We start from the raw sequence: 25979 nt of genomic DNA on the forward strand, positions 1-25979 counted from the left end.
TAATAGCATGCTGTTTAGTCTCCATGTGTTTGGTTTTTTTTTTGGATTGTTTTTATTGTAGTTGATTTCCAGTTTTATGCCACTGTGGTCTGAGAAGATGCTTGATATGATTTCTATCTTCTTGAATTTGAAGAGACTTTGCCTATGACCCAACATATGGTCTATCTTTGAAAATGACCCATGTGCACTTGAGAAGAATGTATATTCTGTGGCTTTGGGGTGAAATGTTCTGAAGATGTCAATTAATTCCATCTGGTCTAGTGAGTTATTTAGGATTGATGTTTCTTTGCTGATTTTTTGTTTAGAGGATTTGTCCAATGGTGATAGTGGGGTATTAAAGTCTCCTACTATAATTGTATTGCTGTCAATTTCTCCTTTGATATCCTCCAGGAGTTTTTTTTATGTATTTGGGTGCTCCTGTTTTGGGTGCATATATGTTTACCAGAGTTATTTCTTCTTGTTGGATTGCTCCCTTTAGTATTATGAAGTGGCCTTCCTTATCTCTTCTTATGTCCTTCCCTTTGAGATCTAATTTGTCAGATATAAGTATTGCTACCCCAGCTTTTTTTTTTTTTCATTTGCATTCGCCTGAAAAACCTTTTTCCATCCCTTCACTCTCAGTCTGTGTGCGTCTTTTTTTCTGAGGAGGGTTTCTTGTAGACAGCAGATATATGGGTCATGTTTTCTAATCTAATCCGTTACCCTATGTCTCTTGATTGGGGCATTTAATCCGTTTACATTTAAAGTTATTATTGATAGGTACTTATTTGTTGCCATTTTTATTCTTTACCCCTGTGTTCCTTCTTCGCTTTCTATTTCTTTTTTTTTTACAGCAGACCTTTTAGCATTTCTTGCATTGCTGGTTTGGTGGTAATAAATTCCCTTAGTCCTTTTTTGTCTGTGAAGCTCCTGATTTCACCTTCAATTTTGATTGATAGCCTTGCTGGGTACAGTATTCTTGGATTCAGACCCTTGCTTTGCATGATTTTGTATATTTCATTCCATTCCCTTCTGGCCTGATGAGTTTCTGTTGAGAAATCAGTCACTAGCCTGATGGGGGTTCCTTTGTATGTAACTTTCTGTCTCTCTCTGGCCGCTTTTAAGATTCTTACTTTGTCGTTGGTGTTTGCCAATTTAATTATAATGTGCCTTGGCTTCGGTCTTTTGAAGTTCATTTTGCTTGGGACTCTTTTTGGATTTGTGTGGGATATTTCTTCCCTATATCAGGGAAGTTTTCTGTCATTATTTCTTCAAACAAGTTTTCTATTCCTTGCTCAGTTTCTTCTCCTTCTGGAACCCCTATTATGCGAATGTTGTTTTGTTTCGTGTTGTCCCAAAGTTCCCTTAGGCTCTCCTCCTGCTTTTTAATTTTTTTTTGTAGAAGCTGCTCTACTTGGGTATTTTTTCCTACCTTGTCTTCTAGCTCACTGAATCGGTCCTCTGCTTCTTCTAGTCTACTCTTGATGCTTCCTATTGAGTTCTTTACAGCAGCGATGTCATTTTTCATTTCTTCTTGGTTCTTCTTCATTTCCTCTTGGTTCTTACTCATATTGTCAAATTTGTCTTCCATTCTTTTCAGCCACCTTATGACCATTTCTCTGAATTCTTTCTCTGGAAGGTTGCTTGCCTCCATTTCGTTTACTTCCTTTCCTGGTGATGCCTGCTTTTCTTTCACATGCGGGCTGTTTCTTTTTCTCCCCATGGTCTCTGCTTCTCCAGGTGTCTGGTTATGTAGTTCTCTCTCTCCTCTTTCCCAGTCAGGACAGTATTGCAGTTCCCTGCATTCCACTGCTCCTCAGTGTTGTAAGCCAGTCCTGATTTTTAAGCAGGCGGTGTGTCTTACTTTCTTGTATTCCTTAATTTGTGATTACACAGGAGTCAATTTGTGATTCAGCCCCTGGGTGGCAGTGTTTCTGGGTTGACTTCCGGTTCTATGGGTCCTTTCTAGCCTCTGCTTTAGATCCTGCTTTCCCTATGGCACTCAATACCAGTTTGTGGGAGTGGGCTGCCCCAGAGCTGGTTCTCTGATGGTCACTCCCCCTCTGATCCCCAGGTTCCAGAAACACAACTTTCCCCTGCAGCCTCCTAGGGTGTCCCCAACTGGGTGATCCTATGTATTGGGCTCAGTAATCAGAAACAAGGATTCAAAGAGAAGAAAGCATGAGTGTGCAAACTCCGGGTTTGCTCCTAAGCCTGCGCAATCCCCTTTTCCCCCTTGTGTCCAAACAGCTGGCACATTCCCAGAGTTTTTAGGCTGTCCTTCTGTGTCAGATCAAAATGGGTTGCTTTTTAGAGATCCCCTCTGTTAGCAGCTCTGAGGACCCCTTCCACATTCATGAATCACGCCAGCTCCAATAGCCACGGATTTTTCTAGGTTCAGACTTCCCCCGGTGTTCCAGCTTCCAGTGCGCGCATTTCTCTGTCCCACCGGGACCAGAGACCTCACCTTATTCCAGGCGAAATCTGACCTTTCTGTGGTGGAGTGTAGAGCTCCTCAGAATCCACGTGTTTGCGCCAAATGGGGACCTGTGTTCTGGGGTTCGCAGCTGTTCGGTGGATGTTGCAGTTGTAGATTTTCAGGTTTCCAATAACATCCACTTTCCCCTTCAAGATGGCACGGTCTCTGCGTCCGAGCCGGTGGCTCCGGGAGGGAACCCAGCAGCAGTGGGGGCTGCCTGGTCAGGGGAACGCCATCCAGCAGTCCCCCACCTTCTCCTGCAGTACAGCTGTCCCTTAACTCTCCAACAGACACTCCTCGTGCAACCCTCAGCTATTCTTTCTATTTGCTCAGGGACAAGGCTCGGGACACGTCTTTCTATTCCGCCGCCATTTTGGTTCTCTAGAGAAATGTTTTTTAAATGTTAAAGAGAAAGGCCCAGAGGAAAGACTGGGAAAGAGACTATGTAGAGTGGAGGAGGGACAATATCCAAAGAGATAATAGCTGAAAATTCTGAGAACCAATGGAAGGTGTGAATTCTCAGATTCAAAAATCACAACGATCTCCAAGCAGAAAAATAAGAAATCTACCATGTTTCCCCGAAAATAAGACATCCTCTGAAAATAAGACCTACCTACAGGTTTCATTCTGAGTGAAATATAATGCATCCCCTGGAAATAAGGCCCCCTGGCTCTGTCTCAGAATGAAAATTAATTTACCGTAAACTGGTCGCTAGGGCCGCCCCGACTGGTGTCTAGCAACCAGTGACGTTACGCGGAGTCCTGACGTCACTGCTGTGTGGAGGCGGAGCGGAGGTCGGAGTGAGCGGTGAGCATGGGGCGGGAGAAAGGAGGAGACTTTCGCAGATGCATGTAGAAGAACAGGAGGATTAGAGCGGACGGGACGCGGCGAAGGTGGTGAGTGCTGGTCTGTCTCTGGTGACACTACCTGATGCTCGTGGCCGCCTTCATGATGACTGAAGGTTCTCAGTCAGTGGCAGACCCTGCTCCAGCCCAGATCCAGGCCCCAGCAAGCCCAGTGACAGTCCCCAGGCAGGCCCCAGGGGGTAAATGTCTGATAAAAGGGTATGGGGGATGTCTGGTGAAGGTGTTCAGTGTCACAGGGGTGGGGGGAGGGGGATCACTTAAAATGACACAGGAGGATCAGAGGGGGCAATCAAAATGACACAGGAGGATCAAAAGGGGTTACTAAAATGGTAATCCCTCCTCTGATTCTCCTGTGCCATTTTGAGTGATCTCCATCCCCCCACCTTGATACCCCAATTCCTTTTTTTTTACCCCTAGAAATGAGCGCAAAAAGAAAAAGCTACTCTGTGGAGTACAAGAAAGGAATCGTGGAAGACTCTTGGGGCCAAAATCTTACTGCTTTCTGCAAAGAGAAGATGCTGATTATCCAATTGGTCCAAAAATGGCGAGCAGAGTATGGTAACCTCATTGAACAAGTGGACAAGGGAAATGCTAAAAAGCGCAAGTGTGGATCAGGTCGGCAACCATTATTTTCCGAGCTGGAAGACCTGATCTGTGAATGGGTTGTTGACAGGAGAGCAAAGGCTTTGGTTGTGAATAGGGCTCAGATTCAAGAATTTGCCCTAGCAATGGCACCACAGTTTGACATAGCCCCCGAAGACTTCAAAGCATCACAACACTGGCTGGATAATTTCCTTCAGTGAAGTGAACTGTCTTTAAGAAGATCTACAACACTGTTTAGGTTGGAAGATACTCAAGTTATTAAGCGAGCACTTGCATTCAAGTCCTTTATTGATGATGCTGACTTCTCTAAATACAATCTTTCCAACATGATTGCTATGGATGAAACTGCAGTGTTTATGGGCCAATCATCTCAAACAACAATTGAACAGCGGGGTGCCTCCTTAGCGTACATTCCCTCCACTGCTTACGAAAGTGCACGTGTTTCCTGTATTTTGGCAATTCGTCTGGATGGCACTAAAATCCCACCTTTAATCATTTCTAAGGGCAAGAAGGAAAAGATTGAACGTGTTTTGGGCGTTTTTATTCTTGAAACTGAAAAAGCCTGGGCCACACAAGCAGTTATAAGGAAGTGGGTCGATTTAATGCTGCCGCTTGTTATGCGAGGGAACCAAAGAGGTCTGCTAGTCTGGGATGCAGCCAGCACTCACCGCGCTAAAGACATGAAGACATTTCTTCACGAAAGAAAAATAGATCAGATAATGATTCCCGCAGGTATGACGGCCTATCTCCAGACTCTTGATATTGCAATAAACAAGCCATTCAAAGACAATTTGCGCATGGAAATTAATGACTACATTGAAAATAGAATGGAGAGAAATCAGCGTGGAAACTTTGTGAAACCTAAACTGCAAGAAGTTGTGACTTGGGTGAAGAATTCATGGGAGAAAATCACCTGCAGTTGCATTGCAAATGCACTGCGAGCAGGCTACCTTGACAAGAAGTACTCATTTAAAGACAGTGCTATTGCTAAAGATGAGAGATTTGGTCCACTGATTCTGAAAGAAATGGAGTCACAAGAAATTCACCAGGAAATTCAGGAATTGGATTGTTATGATGATGTTCCAGAAGATGATGACATGATTGTCATTGAATAAATGAGTAAATTCTTGATACTGTAGGATTCACAGTTTGTCTGGTTTGTGTTGACAACTACTGTACTACCGTACCGTATACAGGTAATAAATTTCCTTTATTTTCATTTAACAATAAATGTGTACCGTATTCTTCTTCATGGAAAAATAAGACATCCCCTGAAAATAAGACCTACCGTGTCTTTGGGGGCAAAAATTAATATAAGACACTGTCTTATTTTCGGGGAAACACAGTATATCTAGAAAGTGGTAGGGAAACTGCAGAATACCTACACTGGAGATGTTAAAAGCAACCAGGGAGAAAGACATATTGCCTACAAAGGGCAGGGATTAGCACTCAGCAGATTCTCACCAGGATGAGTAGAAGCCAGTAAACAATGGAACACTTTCAAAGCTCTGGGAAAAATTGTCAACCTAAACTCTGAAACCCAATTAAACTAACAATCAGGAGTCAGGGCAAAGGGAAGGCAATCATAGAACAGAAACTCAGTTTTACCACTCACAGACTCTCACTGACAGAACTCTTAATACACTTCTGAGAAAAACCCCAAAACAAAACGCAGAAGAAGGAAGAAGGATATACTAGTAGTGAGGAACAAATACCTGGCAAACATATGGATAAATCTAAATAAACACTGATTATAAAGTGATGACAAAAGTAATAACTAATTTTGAAGATCTAAAACTAAGGTGACAAAATCTTGGACTATGATGACATATAAAAAGCAGGGGAGGAACTGATACTCTTAAGGTCCTCATGTCTGGGGGGAGAGGGGCTGTGGCAGAGACAGTTAGTGCCTCTCAATGTGCATTCCCTCTTCCTACTTAGTGACATGCATCCTGATTTTCTTTTTTAAAAAGCCTTACCTGAGGATATTTTTTCCATTGATTTCTAAAGAAAGTGGAAGGGAGGAAGGAGGGGGGGGGGGAGAGAGAGAGAGAGAGAGAGAGAGAGAGAGAGAGAGAGAGAGAGAGAGAGAGAGAGAGAGAGAGAGAGAGAAACATCTACGTGAGAGACACATCGATTGGCTGCCTCGTGCACGCACCCCTACTGGGGATGGGGAACCTGCAACTGAGGTACATGCCCTTGACTGGGAATTGAACCCATGACCCTTCAGTCTTTGGGCCAAAACTCTAACTACTAAGCAAAACTTCCCAGGGCTGAATCCTGATTTTAACAAGGAACACTGTCACCTAGCTCACATGGTATTTTTGGCCAATCTCATGTGAGCACATATGCTGTGTGCCAATACCTAGAAAAGAAGGAGCAAGCGTTGCCACTTCCCTTTCTCATTTCTGCTAGCTGGAGCTCCAATGTCCTTGTGCTGGTAAGATAGAAGAGCTGCCAAACTACTCTGGGCACTTTACTTTCTGTCTTCTTTTACACGACTAGGAAATACCCCGCTGTCTTATTTGAGCTGCTGTTTGTTTTCTGTCACATGGAGTTGAAGCTAATTTTACCTGATACAACAGTAAGAGATTAAGCCTAAGGCTGAGTAAGGTTTGGGAAGAAGGTATATTTAGTGATTAACCTTAGTCATTGCTAAATTAAGTTAAAAGTTCTGGGATAATCAATAAATGATTAGAAGTAGAATATAATTTCTAAACCAATGCAAAGGATAAAAAGGAAGAAAAATATTAATCCAATAGAGTGGAGGAAGGAGAAAAAATCAAAAGAGTATTGTAGAAAGTACAAAATGGATAGCAGGAAAAAGTATTTAAGTGTATCATAAGTGACTTCCAGCTAAGACCATGGGTAGGTAAGCACAGTGCTCACCTTTTCCCACAGGCACATCAAAATTAAAACTAAACTACAGAACAACCATCATTCAGAACTGCCTGAAACAGCTGAATGGAAGTCTTACAACTATGAAATTAAAGAAGAAGCCACATCAAGACTGGTAGGAGGGGTGGAGATGCAGAATGGGCTGGTCCCACACCATGTGTGGCAGATAAAAATCAGGAGGGATATCTCAGCTGCAGAGGTCCCCCCTGTGGAGCAAGGGGACCTGGCCCCAGTCCCCCACCAGGCACCCCAGCCGAGGGTTCCAGTGCCAGGAAGAGAAGTCCCCATAACTTCTGGCTGTAAAAACCAGTGGACTGAGTCTGAGGGAGAGGGAGGGCTACTGGAGTTTCAGGTAGTTCCCTCTTAAAGGGCCTGTGCATGGACTTACTTGGACTCACTCCCTCTGAGCTTCAGTGTAGGGACAGCAACTTGAAAAGCACCAGAGACATTTAGGGAGGAGGTGAACTGTTTGGCATTAGGACGAGAGCTGGAAGGGCAGCTTTCTCTCAGACAGAAGTGCTGGCAGAGGCCATTGTTCCTTTGATGAGCACTTCCTGCACAGAGCAAGCAGAGGGGCACCATATCTGAGACTCCAGCAACTTGGCCACTGTTTGCTTCACCTTGGTGATTTCCTGAGACCCTGCCCTAACCAACTTTCGAGCCCACCCAACCTGTTTCCAGTGGCTTTACCATAGAAATGGGCTGTCTTGGCTCATGCTTCAGATTTTCCTAAAATCTCTCAAACAAGCAACATCTGGCCTCAGAAACCCCAGTACCTCTAGCTAAGTGGCCCTAGGCCCGGCACTAGCAGTAGCCAGCTTTGGTTCACAGCTTGGCCTCACCATCTGCAGATTGTTTTGTAGTTTATGGCCTGTGGCTCTGGGCAGAACACAGGGGGTTGGCTGACCTTGCCTGCACCTCCCGAGAGGCCCCAGAGCCAGCATATCCAGTGGACAGCTCCAGATTACGTTTAAGTACCACTACCCAACCACCTCCATAAGTGACACATTCAAAGGCAGACTCAGTGGGTACCAGAGCCCTGCTGAAGTAAGTCCTACTCTGTGGATGGGTCCGTGTACAGCTGATTCTTCAAGGTGTTGGAGGTCAGTGGTCACACCCAGTCCTTGCAGCTGATCAGCCTGAGTAAATCCCTCTCATTGATGTGCCAACAGCAATCAAGACTCAACTACAATAGGAGAGTGTATAGCCCACATGGGAGGGTGCACCTTGAGTGCCCAGGTAGGGTGATCGGGGAAGCTGTGCCATTGGATCCTACAGGACACTTAATACATTAGGCCACACTACCAAGCCTAGGAGATGTAGCAGCTCTACCTAATACATAGAAACAAACATGAGGAGGCGGCTAAAATGAGGAGACAAAACAATATGGCCCAAATGAAACAACAGAACAAAACTTCAGAAAAAGAACTAAACAAAATGGAGATATTCAATTTACTAGATGTAGAGTTCAAAACACTGGTTTTAAGTATGCTCAAGGACCTCAGTGAGGGCCTCAATAGCATAAGTAAGGACCAGTTAGAAATGAAGGCTACATTATCTGAAATAAATAATAATTTACAGGGAATCAACAGTAGAGTAGGTGAAACTGAAAATCAATTCAGCGATTTGGAATATAAAGAAGAAAAAAACACCCAATCAGAACAACAAAAAGAAAAGAAGAATCCAAAAAATGAGGATAGTGTAAGAGGCCTCTAGAACAATGTCAAGCATACCAACATTTAATCATGGGGGTGCTAGAAGGAGAATAAAGAGAGCAAGAAATTAAAAACTTATTTGAAAAAATTACAGAAAACTTCCCTAACTTGATTAAGGAAACAGACATACAAGTCCAGGCAGTGCAGAGAGTCCCAAACAAGATAAACCCAAAGAGGCCCACACCAAGACACATCATAATTAAAATGCAAAAGGTTAAAGACAAACAGAGAATCTTAAAAGCAGCAAGAAAAAAGCAGTTAATTAACTACAAGGGAGCACCCATAAGACTGTCAGCTGATTTCTCAACAGAAACTTGTAGGAAGTGGCAAAAAATATTCCGTGATGAATAGCAAGGACCTACAACCAAGTTTAATCTAACCTGCGAAGCTCCCATTTAGAATAGAAGGACAAAGAGCTCCCCAGACAAGAAAAAGCTAAAGGAGTTCATCACCACCAAACCAGTACCACATGAAATGTTGAAGGGTCTTTTTTTTTTTTTTAAATATATTTTATTGATATTTCACAGAGAGGAAGGGAGAGGGATAGAGAGCTAGAAACATCGATGAGAGAGAAACATCGATCAGCTGCCTCCTGCACACCTCCCACTGGGGATGTGCCCGCAACCAAGGTACATGCCCTTGACCGGAATCGAACCCGGGACCTTTCAGTCCGCAGGCCGATGCTCTATCCACTGAGCCAAACCGGTTCCGGCTGAAGGGTCTTTTTAAAGAAGATAAAAAATATGAACAATAAAATGACAATAAACACATACCAACAATTAAATCTACAAACAAAATGAACAAGCAGAACAGAAACAGACTCATAGATACCCAGAACTTTTCATTGGTTGCCAGATAAGAAGACTTTGGGGGGAGATGGGCGAAGGGATTAAGGAAGTACAAATTGGTTGTTACATAATAGTCATGGGGATGTAAAGTACAGCACAGGGAATATAGTCAATAATATTCCAAAAACTAGGTGTGGTGCTGGATGGGTGCAGGATTTATTGGGATGATCACATGTTAAGTTATGTAATGTCTGGTCACTGGCATTTACAAGATATATATATATATATATATATATATATATATATATATATATATGTATATATATATGTATATATAAAATTAAAAAAGTATATCACAAACAGTAAGTATAAATGATGAAATGAATCAAATAAAAAAGTCTTAGGTAAAATTAGAAACATCAACAACAAAATGCCTAGATACATTTAAAACAAAGAACACAGGGATGATGAAAACAGAGCGATAGTAAAACACAGAGCAGATAAATTCTAACCAAAAGAAGATAGCGTAGGTATATCAGACAAAAATAAAATTGAAAGCACAGTACGTTAGAAATAGAGACTCATCACATAAAGATAAAGAAAACACTTTGAAATAAAGATACAGTATTTTGACATAGGTACCTAACATCACCACTGACATTTCAACACAACTCCCTTAGTAATTAATAAAGCAGGTAGAAAATAGGAAGGCCATAAAATATTTGACTAACACAACAAGTTTGGTCTACAGGATGTAAATAGGACACTGCATTCAACAATTAGAGAATACACATTCCTTTCAAGTGAGAACAAAAGAGGTTGACCATGCAGTAAGGGAATCGCAACATATCACAAAGATCTGATACTATATGGACTGTGTTCTCTGACTATGGTGCATGAAAAGTAAACAGCAATCACAGGATAACAAAAACCTCTGGGTATCTGAAAATAGGAAAATACTTGTAAATAATTCATGGGTCAAAAAGAAATCCTCACTGAAATTGAAAATTACTTGGAACCGACTGACAATAAAAAGACTACAAATATTTGTGTAATGCAGCTAAAGAAATACTTAAGAGGCAATTTATAGCTTTATGTAATTAGGGAAAAAGATTAAAAATTTATGAGCTTAAGAATCCAATTCAATAAATTATAAATAGAACAAAAAGTAAGTCCGAAGAAAACATGAGAGCAAATAATAAAAAACACAAATGAATTAAACAGAATGATATCAAAGAGATGATCAATTCAATAAAATGCTGGTTCTTTAAAAAGATTAGTAAAGTAGATTAATCTCCGACAAAATTGAAAATGCAGAGTGATAACTCAATAGGAGATAGATAGATAGATAGATAGATAGATAGATGATAGATAGATGGTGGGGGCAGTGGGAAGGGTGATAATGGTGGTGACTGGGAGGTGCCAATGAACACTGACAATATCACCCCTGGCAGGTGAATCACAGGTTTTGAGTTCTGGTATCACACTTGAAACTTTTCAAAGCACTTCATATCCACTGCCTCATCTTACCTCAATCAAGAAGCATCCAATTAAATAAAGGCTGCTACCTCTTAAAATCTTCCTTAGTAACAGTTTTTCTAGTTTCTTAATAAGGAGAAAAAACTGTTCATTCATACAAAGACTGAGGCTAAGGTGGAGATTTTTGTTGCAATTAAATCAACAATAACAACAACAACAAAAACAGATGAACAATTGCTAAAGATATTAGACATCAAAATTTTGGGCAATTAGCTTTAACTGAATAGCTCAAAACAATTTAAAAAACAAAAACAAAAACAAAACTGTTTTGAGCTATGATGCCCCAGTTCTGTGAGCCTCATTCAATTCAATGGAATGGGTTACTGTTGGGTGAGTGTGGAGTTATCCAAGGGGGCTGGCTGGTGCAGCCCTTTTGGAAAAATTAAAAGAAGAGCATAATCAAGGCCAAAGCTATCACACCTGGTCTATAAAATATAGGACTGAAAATTCCCAGTTATTCCAGAGTTAGTGCTGTCAGCAACCAACATTTTCTATTTGAAACTATTCAACACCCTCCCCCCGAGCTTTTAAAGGAAATCCACAAAAAGGAAGCAAACCATTGGAAAATTCTGATCATTTTGTGTCCCAACAGCAAATAAAAATCATCAATAGAACCCACTTTTAGCATTGAGCTGTATTTTCTAAAAGAAAACACAAAGAACCTGTGGTACTTAACTATTCTGTAATTGATTTACTGTGGTTTGCAAGGTAATGTTGAAGAAAATTAAATGGACGAAAGCCTGAAATGCATTTTCTGTGGTGGTGAACGGCGTGCCCAGTGTTTTGTGAGGCAGTGTTGTTGGTCAGGTGCACAATGAATGACTAAGGGTGCTTACTTCGTCTGGTTGTAAATAAGCTGGCTGCCTTATGAAACCAAAGTCTGTTTACACCGTCAAGAAGGACAATTATTCAGTTACAAGCTTGCTTCTTCTGGTAGTTTTGCTCCAGTTTACAAGGAGTCTTTAATTCCATAAAATTCAGTATGGATGTACTGAGAGGCCTGGCTCTATGGCTGATTTCAGAGCCTAAAAACTTCCCTTGGTACCTTCATGGCTTATTTGGTCCTCTTAGAAAACAACAAAACTTTAACAATTCAGAGTCTATACTAACTACTGATTCATGAGCAAAGGGTCATATTGTTTCAATCTTGGGCATTTATATGTAACATTATCAAGCAGTATATTTAGTGAAATAGCCTCGTTTCAAAACTAGAGGCACTTGACATATCAACAGGTCTCCAAAATTTGATACCCTGAGCTAAGACTAAAAGTCTGAAAGTTAAACTAAAACCGGAACACTTTATTTTCAGCTAATATCTCAGGCCTTAATTCAAGCCAATTTTCTGTTATTTTAGACTTAAAGCTTCGTATCTGGTTTCCCAATATAAAAGAAAGAGTCAAATGGAAGAGAAGGAAGGGAGGGCTGATGGAGAAATAAGGACAGGATTAAGAAGTGACACCTATTAGCAACACTACCCAACAAAAACAGACAACCAGCTTTGATTTTAAAAAGAAGGAATTTCAGTTATTTGAATACTTTCCTTCTATGGAGCCACTCATTCACCAATGGTGCCGAATAAAAGACGTGCTGCCCTGTGAGTTTTGGCATGTCCGTATTAAACACGGAAAGACTCTCCCTCAGCCGCCTCTCTGCAGAGTGATGTCACCAGGCAGACAAGCCTTCAGATCTTCTGAATCCAGGAAAGACATATGGGGCCACTTAGGGCCCAAGTTTATCTTGGTTTCCTTTGCAGAGAGTTTGATTACTTCTAAGATTTATGGTCTTAGAGGAGAGAAAAAAGAAATACCTCACAGTGCAGATTTATAACCTCATCTTTTTTTTTTCCCCCCTAATAACATTAGGGATGACATCCTATGACAGAATCTTGGCATGACTACAGGGCAACTTGGAAACTCAGTGGGAAGTTTTATATTTTGGGGTTTGGAGCATGTTGTACTTGCAAAGGTTAGGCAGGAAAGGACCAGGGAAATGAGCCGGGGAGATGGTCAGAGAGTGTCAGCAGGTTTAATTTTCTGTGTCAATTCTGAAAATTAGATAAACAATGACAAACCAGGCTTTTTAAATGAACTTGTCACTTCTAGTTTTCTTGACACAGGGTAACATTTTCAAGTCCTGTTAGTCCTAAAGACAGATTTAACCCCTGAGAGGTTTACCTAAGTGTTCTCAACACCCTACATCTGAAAACAAAAGATTTAGTCCAACACTATAACCCTTAAAAGAAAAACTATTCTCGAAACTTAAATACTTTTCTCCTAGCAATTAAGGGAACTTTGCCTAGAGCCAAAAGGTCCACCCTTTTGCAGAACAGTATAAGCAATTTCCGATTTTTTTCTTTCCATCATTTTCTTGGCTCCTCAGACCAGTGCAACCCTTCAACATGGTCCTCTGACCTTTCAGTCATTGTTCTGACCAGTGCTGCCCACCTCAAGCAGGTACTGGTTCTCCTGGCACCAGCCTGGCTGAGCAGACGGCTCCTGCCCTGCTCCGCTGCTCTGTGGTGATGATGCGGGCTATAGCTGCCCTGACTTTTGTTTTTTAAATATATATATATATATTGATTTCAGAGAGGGAGAGGCAGAGAGAGATGGAAACATCAAGGATGAGAGAGAATCATTGATTGGCTGCTTTCTGCATGCCCCCCACTGGGGATCGAGTCCACAACCTGAGCATGTGCCCTGACTGGAATTGAACTGTGACCTCCTGGTTAATAGGTCGACACTCAACTGAGCCACGCCAGTTGGGTTGCCCTGACTTTTATATGATTGTGCTATTGTAAGTCTACATTTCATCCAGACATGCTCCCTGGTGGTGAGGGGAACAGATCAACCAAGTGTTGCTATAAGGATATTTATTCAAATATAACCCAGCTTGAATATGTTGATCTGGAGAGAGAAATACATATATTTACAGATAGCAGCACTTGAGTACGGTTTTTGATTCTACAAAGTGCTTTCGAGGTCACGATCTAATTCAAGTGTCATAACCACCCCAAGAAGTAGCTGGATAGCATTACTGTTATTACCTCCAATTTGTGGATTTGAAAACTAGGTTCAGAGAAGTTAAGAAATCTGGCTAAGGTAGAGTTGAAATTTAAACTGGACACCATCTCCAAAGCTTTTGTTATAATATGGTAATAAGAGCAATATAATCGCTGGCAGTGTGAGCCCCTATGCCGAGCCTGGTACTAATTAGGTGTTTTAATTTACATTATTTCATACTCTCCAGCCCTGTCAGAAATAGTCATTACCCTATTTTATCAACAAGAACACTGCACTCCAAGTCTGTTAGGATGGGACTGCAGGCTGAAGTCTCAGCACTGGCCTGAGCCCAGGTTTTGGAACTCACGTTGTCACTCTTTCCGACCTGACAAAGCACAGGGCCACGGTCTGCCCTGGATTAAAGCATGGAACAGGTGATTAAAGCCCTCCGATCCCCGTCTTTGCCTCATCCCTAAATTCTGAGGCCCTTTTCCTTTTCGGTGCAGAAGAGTCTCCTTTTCCATAGTTTCCCACCCTTCAAAATCAGCTCTGCTGCTAGCAAACTGTGGAGGAGAAAACCATCGCTGACTACTGAGAGCACTGGGCTATGCACGTTTGATGGGATGCTCGCCCAGCAAGCCGCATCTCACATCTCAGGTGGCCTCCTGGGAGCCTGCGGGCTTCATTCTCCATGTGCAGCTTCCCGCTAGTTCTGGGCACTCTGTCTTCTGTAAGATAAGGAGGGCCGCACTGCCTCCCAGGAAGGCTGTGAGAGAGTCCCAGCACAGAGGCGATCACTGAGACCATCCTGGAGCCATGACCACCGAAGGCCTAAGCTTGCAGCACTTACACTCCTGTTCTAAGGACATGCTTACAATGCCTAACACACGTTCACTGCGAGTGTGGAAGACATGGGCCAGCTCTCTGACAGCTGCACACCGAGGGGCTGGGTGGGCAGTAGCGAGCTAGGGGCCCTGCTGCCAGGTATTAATTACGGACCCTCACCACTCATTGAGCAGCCCTTCCCCTGAGCCTCAGGTCTAAAGACCCACCTCGCTCCCCCATTTAAAACAAGAATGAGCAGCCTTCCCTGGGTTCAGAATTCCATGTAACTAACACATAAAATAGAAAAAAGGCATCCCAACTGTTGCACCCGTGCATTGACTATAGACAAGACGGCAGTGCCCTCAGACAGCATTTCAAATACAGTTTATTAGTGTGCGATATGAAAAGGGTATTTTTATTGCATGATATAATGCAATGGGACCTTGGGCGCTCTGTGGAAAGACCTCACACTCAGAAGTGTAATAAACCCGTAGTCCCAAAAACATTATACTGTACATTAACCTATCATTAATGGCACATTAGGGCTAGGGGCATTGCACGCTTGCTGGTCAGGGCTCCATCAGGACAGTGTGGAGAAAACCACACAGCCTTCCCAGGCTTAAAACAAATAGAGAAAATAAATATTCCTGATGTCTACAGGCAGCTTTAAAGGAAGTTCAATCCCAGCTCTCTGCCTTGTAATTTCCAAGCCTGCTTTTTTCAGAGGAAGACACACAACTGAACAAAAGAAGAAAATGGCTCTCTTGCAGTTTACTCTCAGCTATTGGCTATGCAACCTCAATGCTGGCTCAGTAAGGTCATGGGCAGACAGGCACCTTTGGTGGCACGAAAGCCGCCCAAAGGACACTCAACCTAGTGAGGTAGAAGGGCCTTGGAGATGATGCAGCTACCTCCCTTGCTCAAAAAGATGAAGGAAGGGGGACAACCTAGCCAACAGAGAAATGAGCAAAGTGTGAAAAAATTACAAATGGCCAATAAACATATGCACGTGTTCAACTTCATACTTAATAAGAGAACGCAAATTAAAACAACAACTTGAAACCATTTACCATTGATTAGACTGGCAGAGATTAAAGTCTGATAATTCAATATCAGAAGAGGAAAGGGGAACTGGTTGTTATACCCCGTACACCAAGTATGTCAAACTCAAAGGCTAACACGGGCCAAATAAATGAGGCATGTGGCCCGTGGGCCGCGAGTTTGACACAAACAGATACAGATGGAAATGGTCACTGTCTTAATAGCAAAGGTCTGGCAGTGGCCAAAACCGTCTGTGACAGGGTCCTAGAACATTTAAATAAATAGGGCATATCCATGCTATGGAATACCATGTAGCCATTAAAAAGTACGAGGCAGACTTTTATCTGATATAGAAAGTTCTCAAAGACATACAAGTGAAAAAGCAAGGTATAGAAAATAACGTTAAAATTCTAGATGAACACACAAACTGTTACTAACAGTGCTTAACTCTAGAGGGTGGAGGTGGGGCCACGGGGGGTTGGAAGAAGACCAAGTTCTCACTGTATATCCTTCTGTACTACTTGAATGTTTAACATAATTTAAAACCTACTTTTAGAAAATGATAAGGCAGGAGCAAGCATTTTGGGGGAACCTCTTATTTTCCAACTACTATGCTAAGTGCTTTATGAACACAAAAACAGAAAGAGTAAGTTGGACACTATGAGCTCTTTCCCATGAAATAGAAACTGAAGTTTCAAGGGGCAAAATAATTTGTTCAAGGTGACCCTCTTACCCATCTTCCTTCAATAATGAAACAGAGTATTTGTAAACTAGAGAAATTCTTTACAAACTGAGGCAGCCCACGACCACCTACCTGGGGACAGCTTGCCTAACTGGGCAGTGATGGGGATGGAAGGGGGTGGGGGGAGAAAGCAAGACAAAAGGCTGCTGACTGTGGCCGAGGTCGAAGCACATTTTTGGAAATATCTCCATACCTCACAAGGGGAGGGGGCCCAGGGACCCCAGGGACACACACTGTTCAAGTAAATAACACTTGGCAACCAGGGCTCAAGCACATGAAGGGAAATATTTCCCTAATTAAAAATAAATCAACTTCAAAGGAGACCCAGTTGCAGCTCCATGGAGAGGCGCTGTGCAGACCAGCAGAATCCAAGGTGCGAGTGGGGACTGGAAGCATCCTGGCAGCCTGGGCAGCCACACCTAAGGACTGTCTCTGCCAAGTCTCTTGTCACTGCAGAAAGTTAGCTCTGTTTCCTCATTCCTCCACTCTTCCCAATAAAAGTCTTGTGATATTTGGATAACAGACTTGGCAGTGACATTTTAAAATGCTAGATTTTATTTGTCCTAGGGTCTGCCAGCACACACTGTAATTAAAATGTTGATTAGTAAACAGTTTAAATATATGACAGACAATGCAGTTAAAGCCTACAGTTAGGTCAATATGTGATTTAGATTTGCCATTTAAAAAATCTCATTTAAATTTTGCATACATTAATCACTACCACACTTCAAGGTTCTGATATCCACCTGACTACAATATTAAAATAAAACTTGCTGCCCCAGGGAAATCCTACTTATTCTTAATTGTTTCGAGGCTTTGATGGGCTTTTAATCTAAGATTAATTTATGCAATTTTAAATAACTCTTCTTATGATTAATAAGCTTGAAAATTAAAAGGAGTCTAAAGCAATTATAATGAGCATTTGGTCATAACCTCATTAGAAGGAGTGAGGGATACAGCTCTGGAATTCTTACAAGACTACAATTTAAGGTTACTTTTAGAGAAGTCAAACATAGTTCCTGAAATTGCAAAGGCAGGTTAGCAAAGGTCAGTGTTAAAATGATGGCTAGCTAGATTAGCATACTAATGATTTTCCCTGGTAGTGACAGAAAGGACACTGAAAAGAAGATGCATAAAGAGAGACAAATGACATGTTGCCAAGAAGCTACAGGCTCTGAACTCAGTTTCCTACTCTTCTGGCTGGAGACCTTCATGGAATCTCAGAAAGAGCCAAAGGGTTAGGACATCGCTATTCATAAGTCAGTTCCAGCCAGAGTCTGGTCCACACGGAGCAGGCAGAGATCAGTCCTGCAGGTCCCCTCTGCCTGTTGTGGTACAGCCTCAGCCCCGTCTAGCCACTGCCCTGCATAAGGACCAACAGCAGCATCCCGCCGCTGCATCTTCTCCCGTGTCCAAAGCCCTGCTGATCCTGGACCCACCTCACCCAGCTAACTTTACCCACTTCATTTCTGGGTCTTCTTTCCTCACTGTCCTGTGTCCTCTGGTCTCAGCCTGTGCTGTTTCTTCTTCCTGGAACAGCTTCTCTCTTGTAACAAACAGTGATGATGATAATACTAATGATTACCATTTATTGGGCACTTCTTTATGCCAGACACTGTGCTAAGCATAACATTATCTATCTATCTATCTATCTATCTATCTATCTATCTATCTATCTATCATCTATCCATCCATCCATCCATCCGCCATCCTACCTACCTACCTACCTAATCCTGACCCAAGGATATATTTTTAAATTGATTTTAGAGAGGAATGGAAAGAGAGAGAGTGAGAGAAACATTGATGTGAGAGAGAAACACTGGTGTGTAGATCAGTTGTTTTCCTACTTGCCCTGACCAGGGATTGACCCTGCAACCTTTTCAGTTCACTATACAATGCTCCAACCTGAGCTACCAGGCTGCGGCAGCATAACATACTTAAAAAAAATGTGTTTATTGATTTTAGAGAAAGAGTAAGGGGGAGGGGGGGGGGAGAGAGAGAGAGAGAGAGAGAGAGAGAGAGAGAGAGAGAGAGAGAGAGAGAGAGATCAATTAGTTGCCTCCTGTCGACCAGAGGACTGAACCCACAATCTGAATATGTGCCCCAACTGGGAATTGAACTGGCGACTTTTTGGTGCATGGGACCATGCTCAACCAACTGAGCCACATCGGCCAAGGCAGCATAACATACTTTTATCTCTTAAATTATCTGCTTTGTGAGACCACAGTTTTACAGGCAAGGAACCTGAGCCTGAGAGGGATAGTGACATGTTTGAAGATCAGTAGCTAGTGAAAAAGGGTGAAGGGATGGGAGGGTCTGGCTCTGCTGAGGCACTGCTTTCTAAGTTCCATATTCAGTCAAATCCTAACAATCCTACATGTCCAACTGAAGCCAGCTGCCTCCCTGACCACTGAACCCTGGGCCACCCTCCTCTGGCCTCTCACACCCTTCAAGGCAGCAAGCAGCACACAGCCCATCCTGCCTTCCCTAAATGCCTCCTATGGGTGTGTCTAGTCTGCTCCTTCAGGACCCAGATAGTTCTTATATTCCCTTTGAACCCATCACGGAACCTCACAGACACAGACAACAAATAACTGTCGACTAACTGACTTTCACAATAATTCCCTCCAACAAGATGCTGATTACATGTTACCGATAATAGAGGACAGACACAAAAAGTTAGGGCTTTCTACTGACTGGGGAAGAATAACCCACAGAGGTCCATCCACCCTAAGAAATGACCAATTCCTTGGACACTAGCTGCAAACATCCAACATGTAACTTTGTCCTAAGTCACATTCAGCTCCATTAAACACATCTGTTCTAGGAAGCTACTAGTTAGAACTGCCCAGGAACATTAGATGAGAAAATCGTGACCGGAGGAAGATGAATGATTTAGTGCTCCACATATCTAGCACTCTACAGTTTACAAACACACTTCCATAACCTCTGTTTTGCTAAAAAAACAACAACACACAAAACGTTCAAGGTTGGTATCACTACCCCTATTTTACAGATGGAGCAGCCAAGGCTCAGACAAGCTAAGCAGCAGTTGATCACCCAGTTACTCAGAGGCAGCAGCTGTAATTGAAATTGTGTCTTCTGATACCCGGATTGTTGCCCTCTCCAGTTTACCATGTTCATGAGAGACTCATTTTCAAGTTCTAGACTCTCCAGACTTCACATACAGAGGACAGAGTATGTCCTGCCAGTTGTCTGGCACAAACCTTTCTGCCTCTCCTTTGCCCACCTTTAAATTAGATTACTTATTGATTTCTTTTGCTATCGAGTTGAATGAGTTCTCTATATTTTGGATATTCACCCCTTATCAGAGATATGGTTTGCAAATGTTTTTCCCCATTCTGTAGGATGTCTTTCATTTAGTTCTTTTTTATCATCTCCTCAAAAGAGATTATTTAACAGTTACGTGGTGCCTCGTATCATGCCAGCTGCAGGGAACTCAGGGGTTATATAACAGTTTTACTCGGTTAGTGTATGGTCAGCCTCTGTATTCCCGTCAGCTGTACAACTCAAGTAGTTGGTCTGGGAACTGTGTGCTAGCTACTGGATTCCAACGAGATAAGGAGCAATGCCACAATGCACATCAGCACATAACTTCCTTCATTAAGAAAGCTTTGTTAAAAAAAAAAAAGCCAATTAAACAGAATGCTTTGAGACATGTTTGACTTATATTCTGGCACAAACTCCTTATCTTGTGTGCAAGAAACAGTTCAGGTACTACCACTAGTCTGTGGTCCATGTTTGAGTACTAAACTATAGCACCTAGCAATATATTCTGCGCATAGCATGTCCTTAGTAAAGATTGCTGAGTTGCCCAAACTCAGTGGACAGTATGTCTTGGAAGCTGCTCATTTAACCATGATGGTAGAACTGGAAAGGAGAAAAGTGTGGCTGGTTCAATGGCAGAACAGACTCCACCACCAGCTTTTGTTGAGAGTTGACAAAACCACTACCACCAACAACACAAATTTTCACAGACCGCCCCCCCCCCCCCCCCCCCCCCCGCCGCCCCTGGTTATCAACGAACAGACTAGGTGCAAACTGCTGCTGATTCCTTTCTCTCTTCCTGTGTGGTTGGTTTGCACTGAGGACCAAAGGAGTGAGTGGAACAATCACCCCTGAGGGGCATCTTGGCTTCACTAGCACAAACCACTGCAATCCTACACATTTTTTTGTGGGGTATTTATATTTAGTTGTATTTCTGATTACAAGAAACAGTTGGACTTATCTGAAACTCTCACACCCACAATAACAGTCCCCTGCCCTCTATGCATCGATATTCGGCTCTGACTAATGCTGAACGGTTCTATGTTCTTCCTGGCTGCATGACTCCAGGCAAGTCAATTAGCCTCTCTGAGCCCCAGTTTAACACATCAGTAAAATGGGAATAAGAAAAATCCTTATAGTGATTGTGTGAAGGTCAAATGAGATAGCTACTTGAAAGAACTCTATAAATTCATGTGTTTAAAAATATTATTTGTTTAGATTAATTTCTCTCTCTACAATAAATATATTTTTTTAAAGGTTACAGAACAGAAGCCTTTCTGAATTTATCTGCAGCTCCATGTTGCATCCAATTTCTTTCAAGTAAGTTCAGGGAAAATAAGTCATAAGTCATAGTATAGATTTTGGCTAGTGTGGCTATTGGAGGGTCTGGTGCTTTCCCTTACGATCTCAGCTGTGTTTCACATTGTGTGCCGAAGATAATACACTCACATAAATACCCAAATGTTATTCTGTGAGGCCTGGCTCATTTGTTACCCCATACACAAAGTCTCTCCAGAAAACCCTGGCTGAAAGAAATCCTGCCTTCCCAAGAACTTTTCATCTGTTAAATTCGTATCATTTCAATTCAGTAATTGTTTAGTGAGCATTACACTTGGGGTTACGGACCGGGTTATATGCCAAGGCTACAAAGATAAGTAAGACTGATTTCATCCTCCAGGAACTCGTGGTCTTATTTATGCACTGTTACCAGTCATACAAACAAGTTACTACCACAGTGTGAGAAGTGCACTAATAGCGGAGCTTGCCAGGAGGAAGGATGGCATACAACAGGAAATCATCAACTTACTGAAGCGTGCCTGGGAAAGCTGCAGAGAGGCTGTGTCAGTTGGGTCTTGGGGGCTGAGTAGGAGTTCACCATGTGGACATGAGGAGAGGGCATTCCTGGCTGAGGAAATGGCACAAGCAAAGGCATGACCATGTAAGAATGCCCCAAGCATCTGGGGCGGTTAGAAGGGCAGAGCACAGGGTACGTGGAAAGGAGTGCCACGAGGTGAAGGTGGGCAGGAGTAGGCGAGGGAGGGTCTTTGGTGAACTTCACACTCTATCCTGTGCTTGGCTGTTTATAGTCTCATCTTTCTTGCTAGACTGTCAGGATTCAAGGCTGACATACTGCTTCCTCAGCATCAGAGAGGATGCTCAGCACAGAGTTCAAGAAATAAAGCTGGTGGGTGCACACTAACATGCACACCATGACACTCACAGCGTGTTTTCGCCCACTTCACACCTGCAAATAAAGGCTGAAACATTCATCTGCACCCAGTGTGCAGTGGGTTAGAATTCCGTCCGCCCCTCAAAGCTATCCTTGTACCTTCCTCTGGTGTTTAACCCACTTTCCAGACAAGGCGGCACCAGTGCCTGCTGCCTGCATGGAGGGCTGGGAAGGGGGCCGGGAGGAGACAGCCAAAGCTCCGCTGTCCTCCCTGATGGGGAGGAAATGCCTGTTTTGGAGAGAGGCCTTTCCAGCCTCAGGCCCTGCAGACACCAGCATTCCAGGGTGGCCAATTGGCCTTCCTGAGAGTTAAAGCGAGTATTCCAGAGGCAAGGCTGTGGCTTAAAAAAAAAAATCATGTTTAATTTAAAAATTAGAAACTGGAGCAGGCTGTGAGCACAGGGGTTGATTGAAACAAAATTTAAATTCCTGTCAAGCCCATTTAAACACGGGGGCCCTTCATAGACAATTAGCTGCTCCCTGTGAATGCAGAATAAACTCAGGCCTGGTCACTGCGAGAAGAGAGGCGCCTACTGTGAGGCACTGGGAAAAAAATTAACTAAAATCAGGCTGTATGAAATATTTAGCCTTCCAGTATATCACAGGGGTTTGAAAGTGTAAACAAGACAAAAATCGATTCCTTGGTGCCCTCAAATCAATCCCCCAAAATGGTTAGGGCATCTGTTTCTGCTAAATTTTGTTTACATCGGCAGATTTGCCTTAATTGCAGTTGTTTATCTCTCATTGTCCCTGGGGCCCTAATCTCCCGATTACTAATACTTAACACTCATTTCACATCTAAAGCTACTTCTAATCCTCAACAGGTTTTGGGGGCTCTTAAAATTATTGAAACCGCAGAGGCGGGAGACACAGCCTCTTTGTGAAAGGAACATTTTCTTATCTACTACCAGCTGGGTCCAATTGTCACCAGGGATGGTGACAACAAAGGTGCTAAAAGGCTCTTCCACAATGACTGCTGCTCCACTGGGGATTCAGAGGATAAAAAAGAGCTTTGATGGAAAAATCTGAACAAGAGGCTAAAGCAGTCCAGCCAAATAAAGTTACTGTCATAATCAAATGCTGTCAATCACCATGAAAATCCAATTAAAAATGTTTCAGCACAACCCTCTTAAGTGGAAAAATGTACCCTATTTATACAAATTTTTGTCAACTCTACACCAATCCCACAATTAGAAAGTCCTGCTATTAATTAAAGCCCCCTCCCCCCAAGTTTAAAAAGACATGCAGGCCATTCAGAAACCTTTTGAAGGGGCAGACACACACGCAGGCCATTGGTATACAATTAAGAGTTAATCGGGTTACATTTGAAAATTCCATTTTTATTTGTGTCAAGGGAACCTTTGCACGAATAAACGAATGGTACCTATTCTCCTACTTCAGAATCAGTGACCATTTCTAAGAGAACAGAGAAATGGTAAACCAGGATACTGGAAAGAAACTAGTCCATGCTCTGGCAAATGTCTCTCCGTAGACCAAGGCCTAAGGTTTAATTCTATTGAAAATTAAATAGAGGACAGAGGCCCAAATGTCTCCACTGCCTTTATGCAGTCTCCAAAGGCCAAGTGAACCTCAAATGATCTGCAGGCAGATTTGACCCCCCAAATAACTGTGTATCTACAAAAGGCCTCACTGAAACCACAGACACGCAGTCCCCAAAGGTCTCTCAAAACTGCTACAAATTAAAAAGCAAACAACCCATTAAACAAATCCAGCTGGTTACAACTGTAAATAGGAAGCGTCTAAGATTTTTCCAGCCCTTGAAACTCCTGGTCTGACTCATTAATTATTGGTAAGAATTGCATCTATTTATTGGCGGTACTCATAGGAAAACAGGTTTGCTGCCTTCAATAGCAATTCCCAAATCACAGAGACCAGGTTTCAAGATCCCCTTCTATTTCTCTGACAAATGGCTAAATGTCTCTGGTCTTTCTCAACCTAATCCATTATTCTTAAGGGCTGGGGGTGAGTAGGTGGGGTGGGATGCATCTGATACGCTGCTAGATAAAGACCTTGGGTCCCTGCCATCAATCTAACCAGGCAGAGTGGTGCTGGCCAGGTGGTCTCCTCTAGGTCTTGGCTCTCTAATGACCTCCTGATTTGGGATTAACTGGATTAACTGTTGGAGGTGGTCAGAACGCAAGCCAGAGGCCACAGGTGCTGTTGAGCAACACCTGCTTAACGTCTTCTTGCTCTTCCTAGACTTCCAGGGTGGAACAACTGACTGCTGGTGCCTGTTCTGATTGGCCAGGTCCATACTCTATTGGTTGATAAAGGCTTTGAATGTTATCCCTGCAAACGTTGCTAAATCCTAGAAATTCCTTAATTTTGGCACCAAATTATTTTACCCACATGACCTCTCCTAACAGGAGGTTAAACAAAAACCTCTGACCATGTATTCTAGTGTGGTCACCCTAACTAGTATGACATCACAATGCCCAGGGTGGCTTGCTTCTTCTTCTGTCAGTCTCCTCAAGATTACCCTGTGCGTTCCTGCAGCACAAGGGACATTTGTTTGTACTTATCTGTTGTCTAGCACGGTGTTTTTTTAAAATGGATTAGAGAGAATGGCACATACAAAGTATCGATAGTGATTTCTTTTCTTTTAATTAGATCAGGGCCTGAATAACAGTGGCACAGAACCAAGTTAGGCACTGAGTTCTAAGACCATGACCCACCTTCAAGGAACTCATACTCTAGTTGGAGGAAAAAGGCATTAAAAAACCAGTGAGTTTTTAGCCCTGGCCGGTGTGGCTCAGTTGGTTGGAGCGTTGATTCCTGGTGAGGGCACATGCCTGGGTTGCGGGTTCAATTCCTGGTCAGCGTGTGCGCAGGAGGCGGCTGATCGATGTTGTTCTCTCACACTGATGTTTCTCTCTCTCCCCCTCTCCCTTCCTTCTCTCTAAAACCAATAAAAACGTATCCTCGGGTAAGGATTAAAGAAAAAAATCAGTGCGTTTTTCCTCTGGCAGCTCCTTATAACCACCTGGAGAGCTTTAAAAATAAAAAAGTACCTGCTCCCTGGTACAAATACCAAAGATTCCTTGACCTGAGTTGGGATCTAGAGATTTTTTTTTTCTTTTTTTTTTAACTCAGATGACTCTGATGAGTTGCCCGGGTTAGAAACCACTGTGCTACATAACCCACTTGTAAACATAAGATGAATTATGTAATTCATACAATTAAGTGCTGGTCCAAGTTGGAGACCATAAATTCTGGAGAGAAGAGCGAGCCCTGTGAAGGGGAAGAGCGGGGAAAAGCTGAAGGAGGAGGATGAGACCCTCCAGGACAGGGGAGAGGAGGGATTTCTGGGCCAAGGCCACCCACCAGATAACAGAAACTGCCGATGAGGAACTAACGTGCCACACACTCCAAAGTCCCAGCTCATCCCTCCGAGGATGTGGCACAACACCGCAGAGCGCCCTGATCGATCACTTTATGCCTTCCAGGTAACTGAGCTCCGCTGTGGTCAAGGTTACACAGCCTCACTGTGCCCTGAAACGTGATGCTGGAAGATGACAGTCAGTGCAGTAAAACAAAAAAGCAGCACTGCAGGCAGGAGTTCAAAAAACCGCAATCTTAAACAGGCAAATCATCACTATATTAAGAGATCTGACTTGACTGATGGAGAAAAAAAGTTATCCTTAACTGGGAAATTAAACCTGTCATACTACCATGATCAAGGAGTGACAGATTTATCTATCTGTATCTCTCTTGCTATGTGCATGTATATAAATACTCACACATTTATCTGCGAAAGTCTTGTGAAAAGATTAAGCAGTCACATTTATGGAAAAACAAAGCTTGTTTTCTGGGGTTATAATCTCTCTGTTCTTGCTGAAGTGTTAACGTGTCATCAAAATTTCAAATTAAAGTTGTCTGATTTAGTGCGATCTCAAGCATCCAGACAGTGATTCTGCTGTTGTAATTATGTGCAATTAAAAAGCTAAAATCAACTTCTTACTAGTG

General features: G+C 42.7%; 1 protein-coding gene across 4 annotated transcripts in view; it reads right to left on the reverse strand.

Moving 5' to 3' along the window:
• The window catches only part of MAP2K5 (mitogen-activated protein kinase kinase 5), a 289315-nt gene that overhangs the window by 12933 nt on the left and 250403 nt on the right, over positions 1–25979 (reverse strand). The window contains exon 22 of one of the 4 annotated variants that reach the window (XM_080670940.1): positions 5907–5931. The exons of the other annotated variants lie outside the window; for them this stretch is intronic. Coding sequence (XP_080527066.1) covers positions 5907–5931 — 25 coding nt within the window. The remainder of the gene's footprint in view (positions 1–5906; positions 5932–25979) is intronic. 4 annotated transcript variants of the gene reach the window in all.

Source organism: Plecotus auritus (assembly GCF_963455305.1).
Source record: "Plecotus auritus genome assembly, chromosome: 1".
In the NCBI taxonomy this organism is placed as follows: domain Eukaryota; kingdom Metazoa; phylum Chordata; class Mammalia; order Chiroptera; family Vespertilionidae; genus Plecotus; species Plecotus auritus.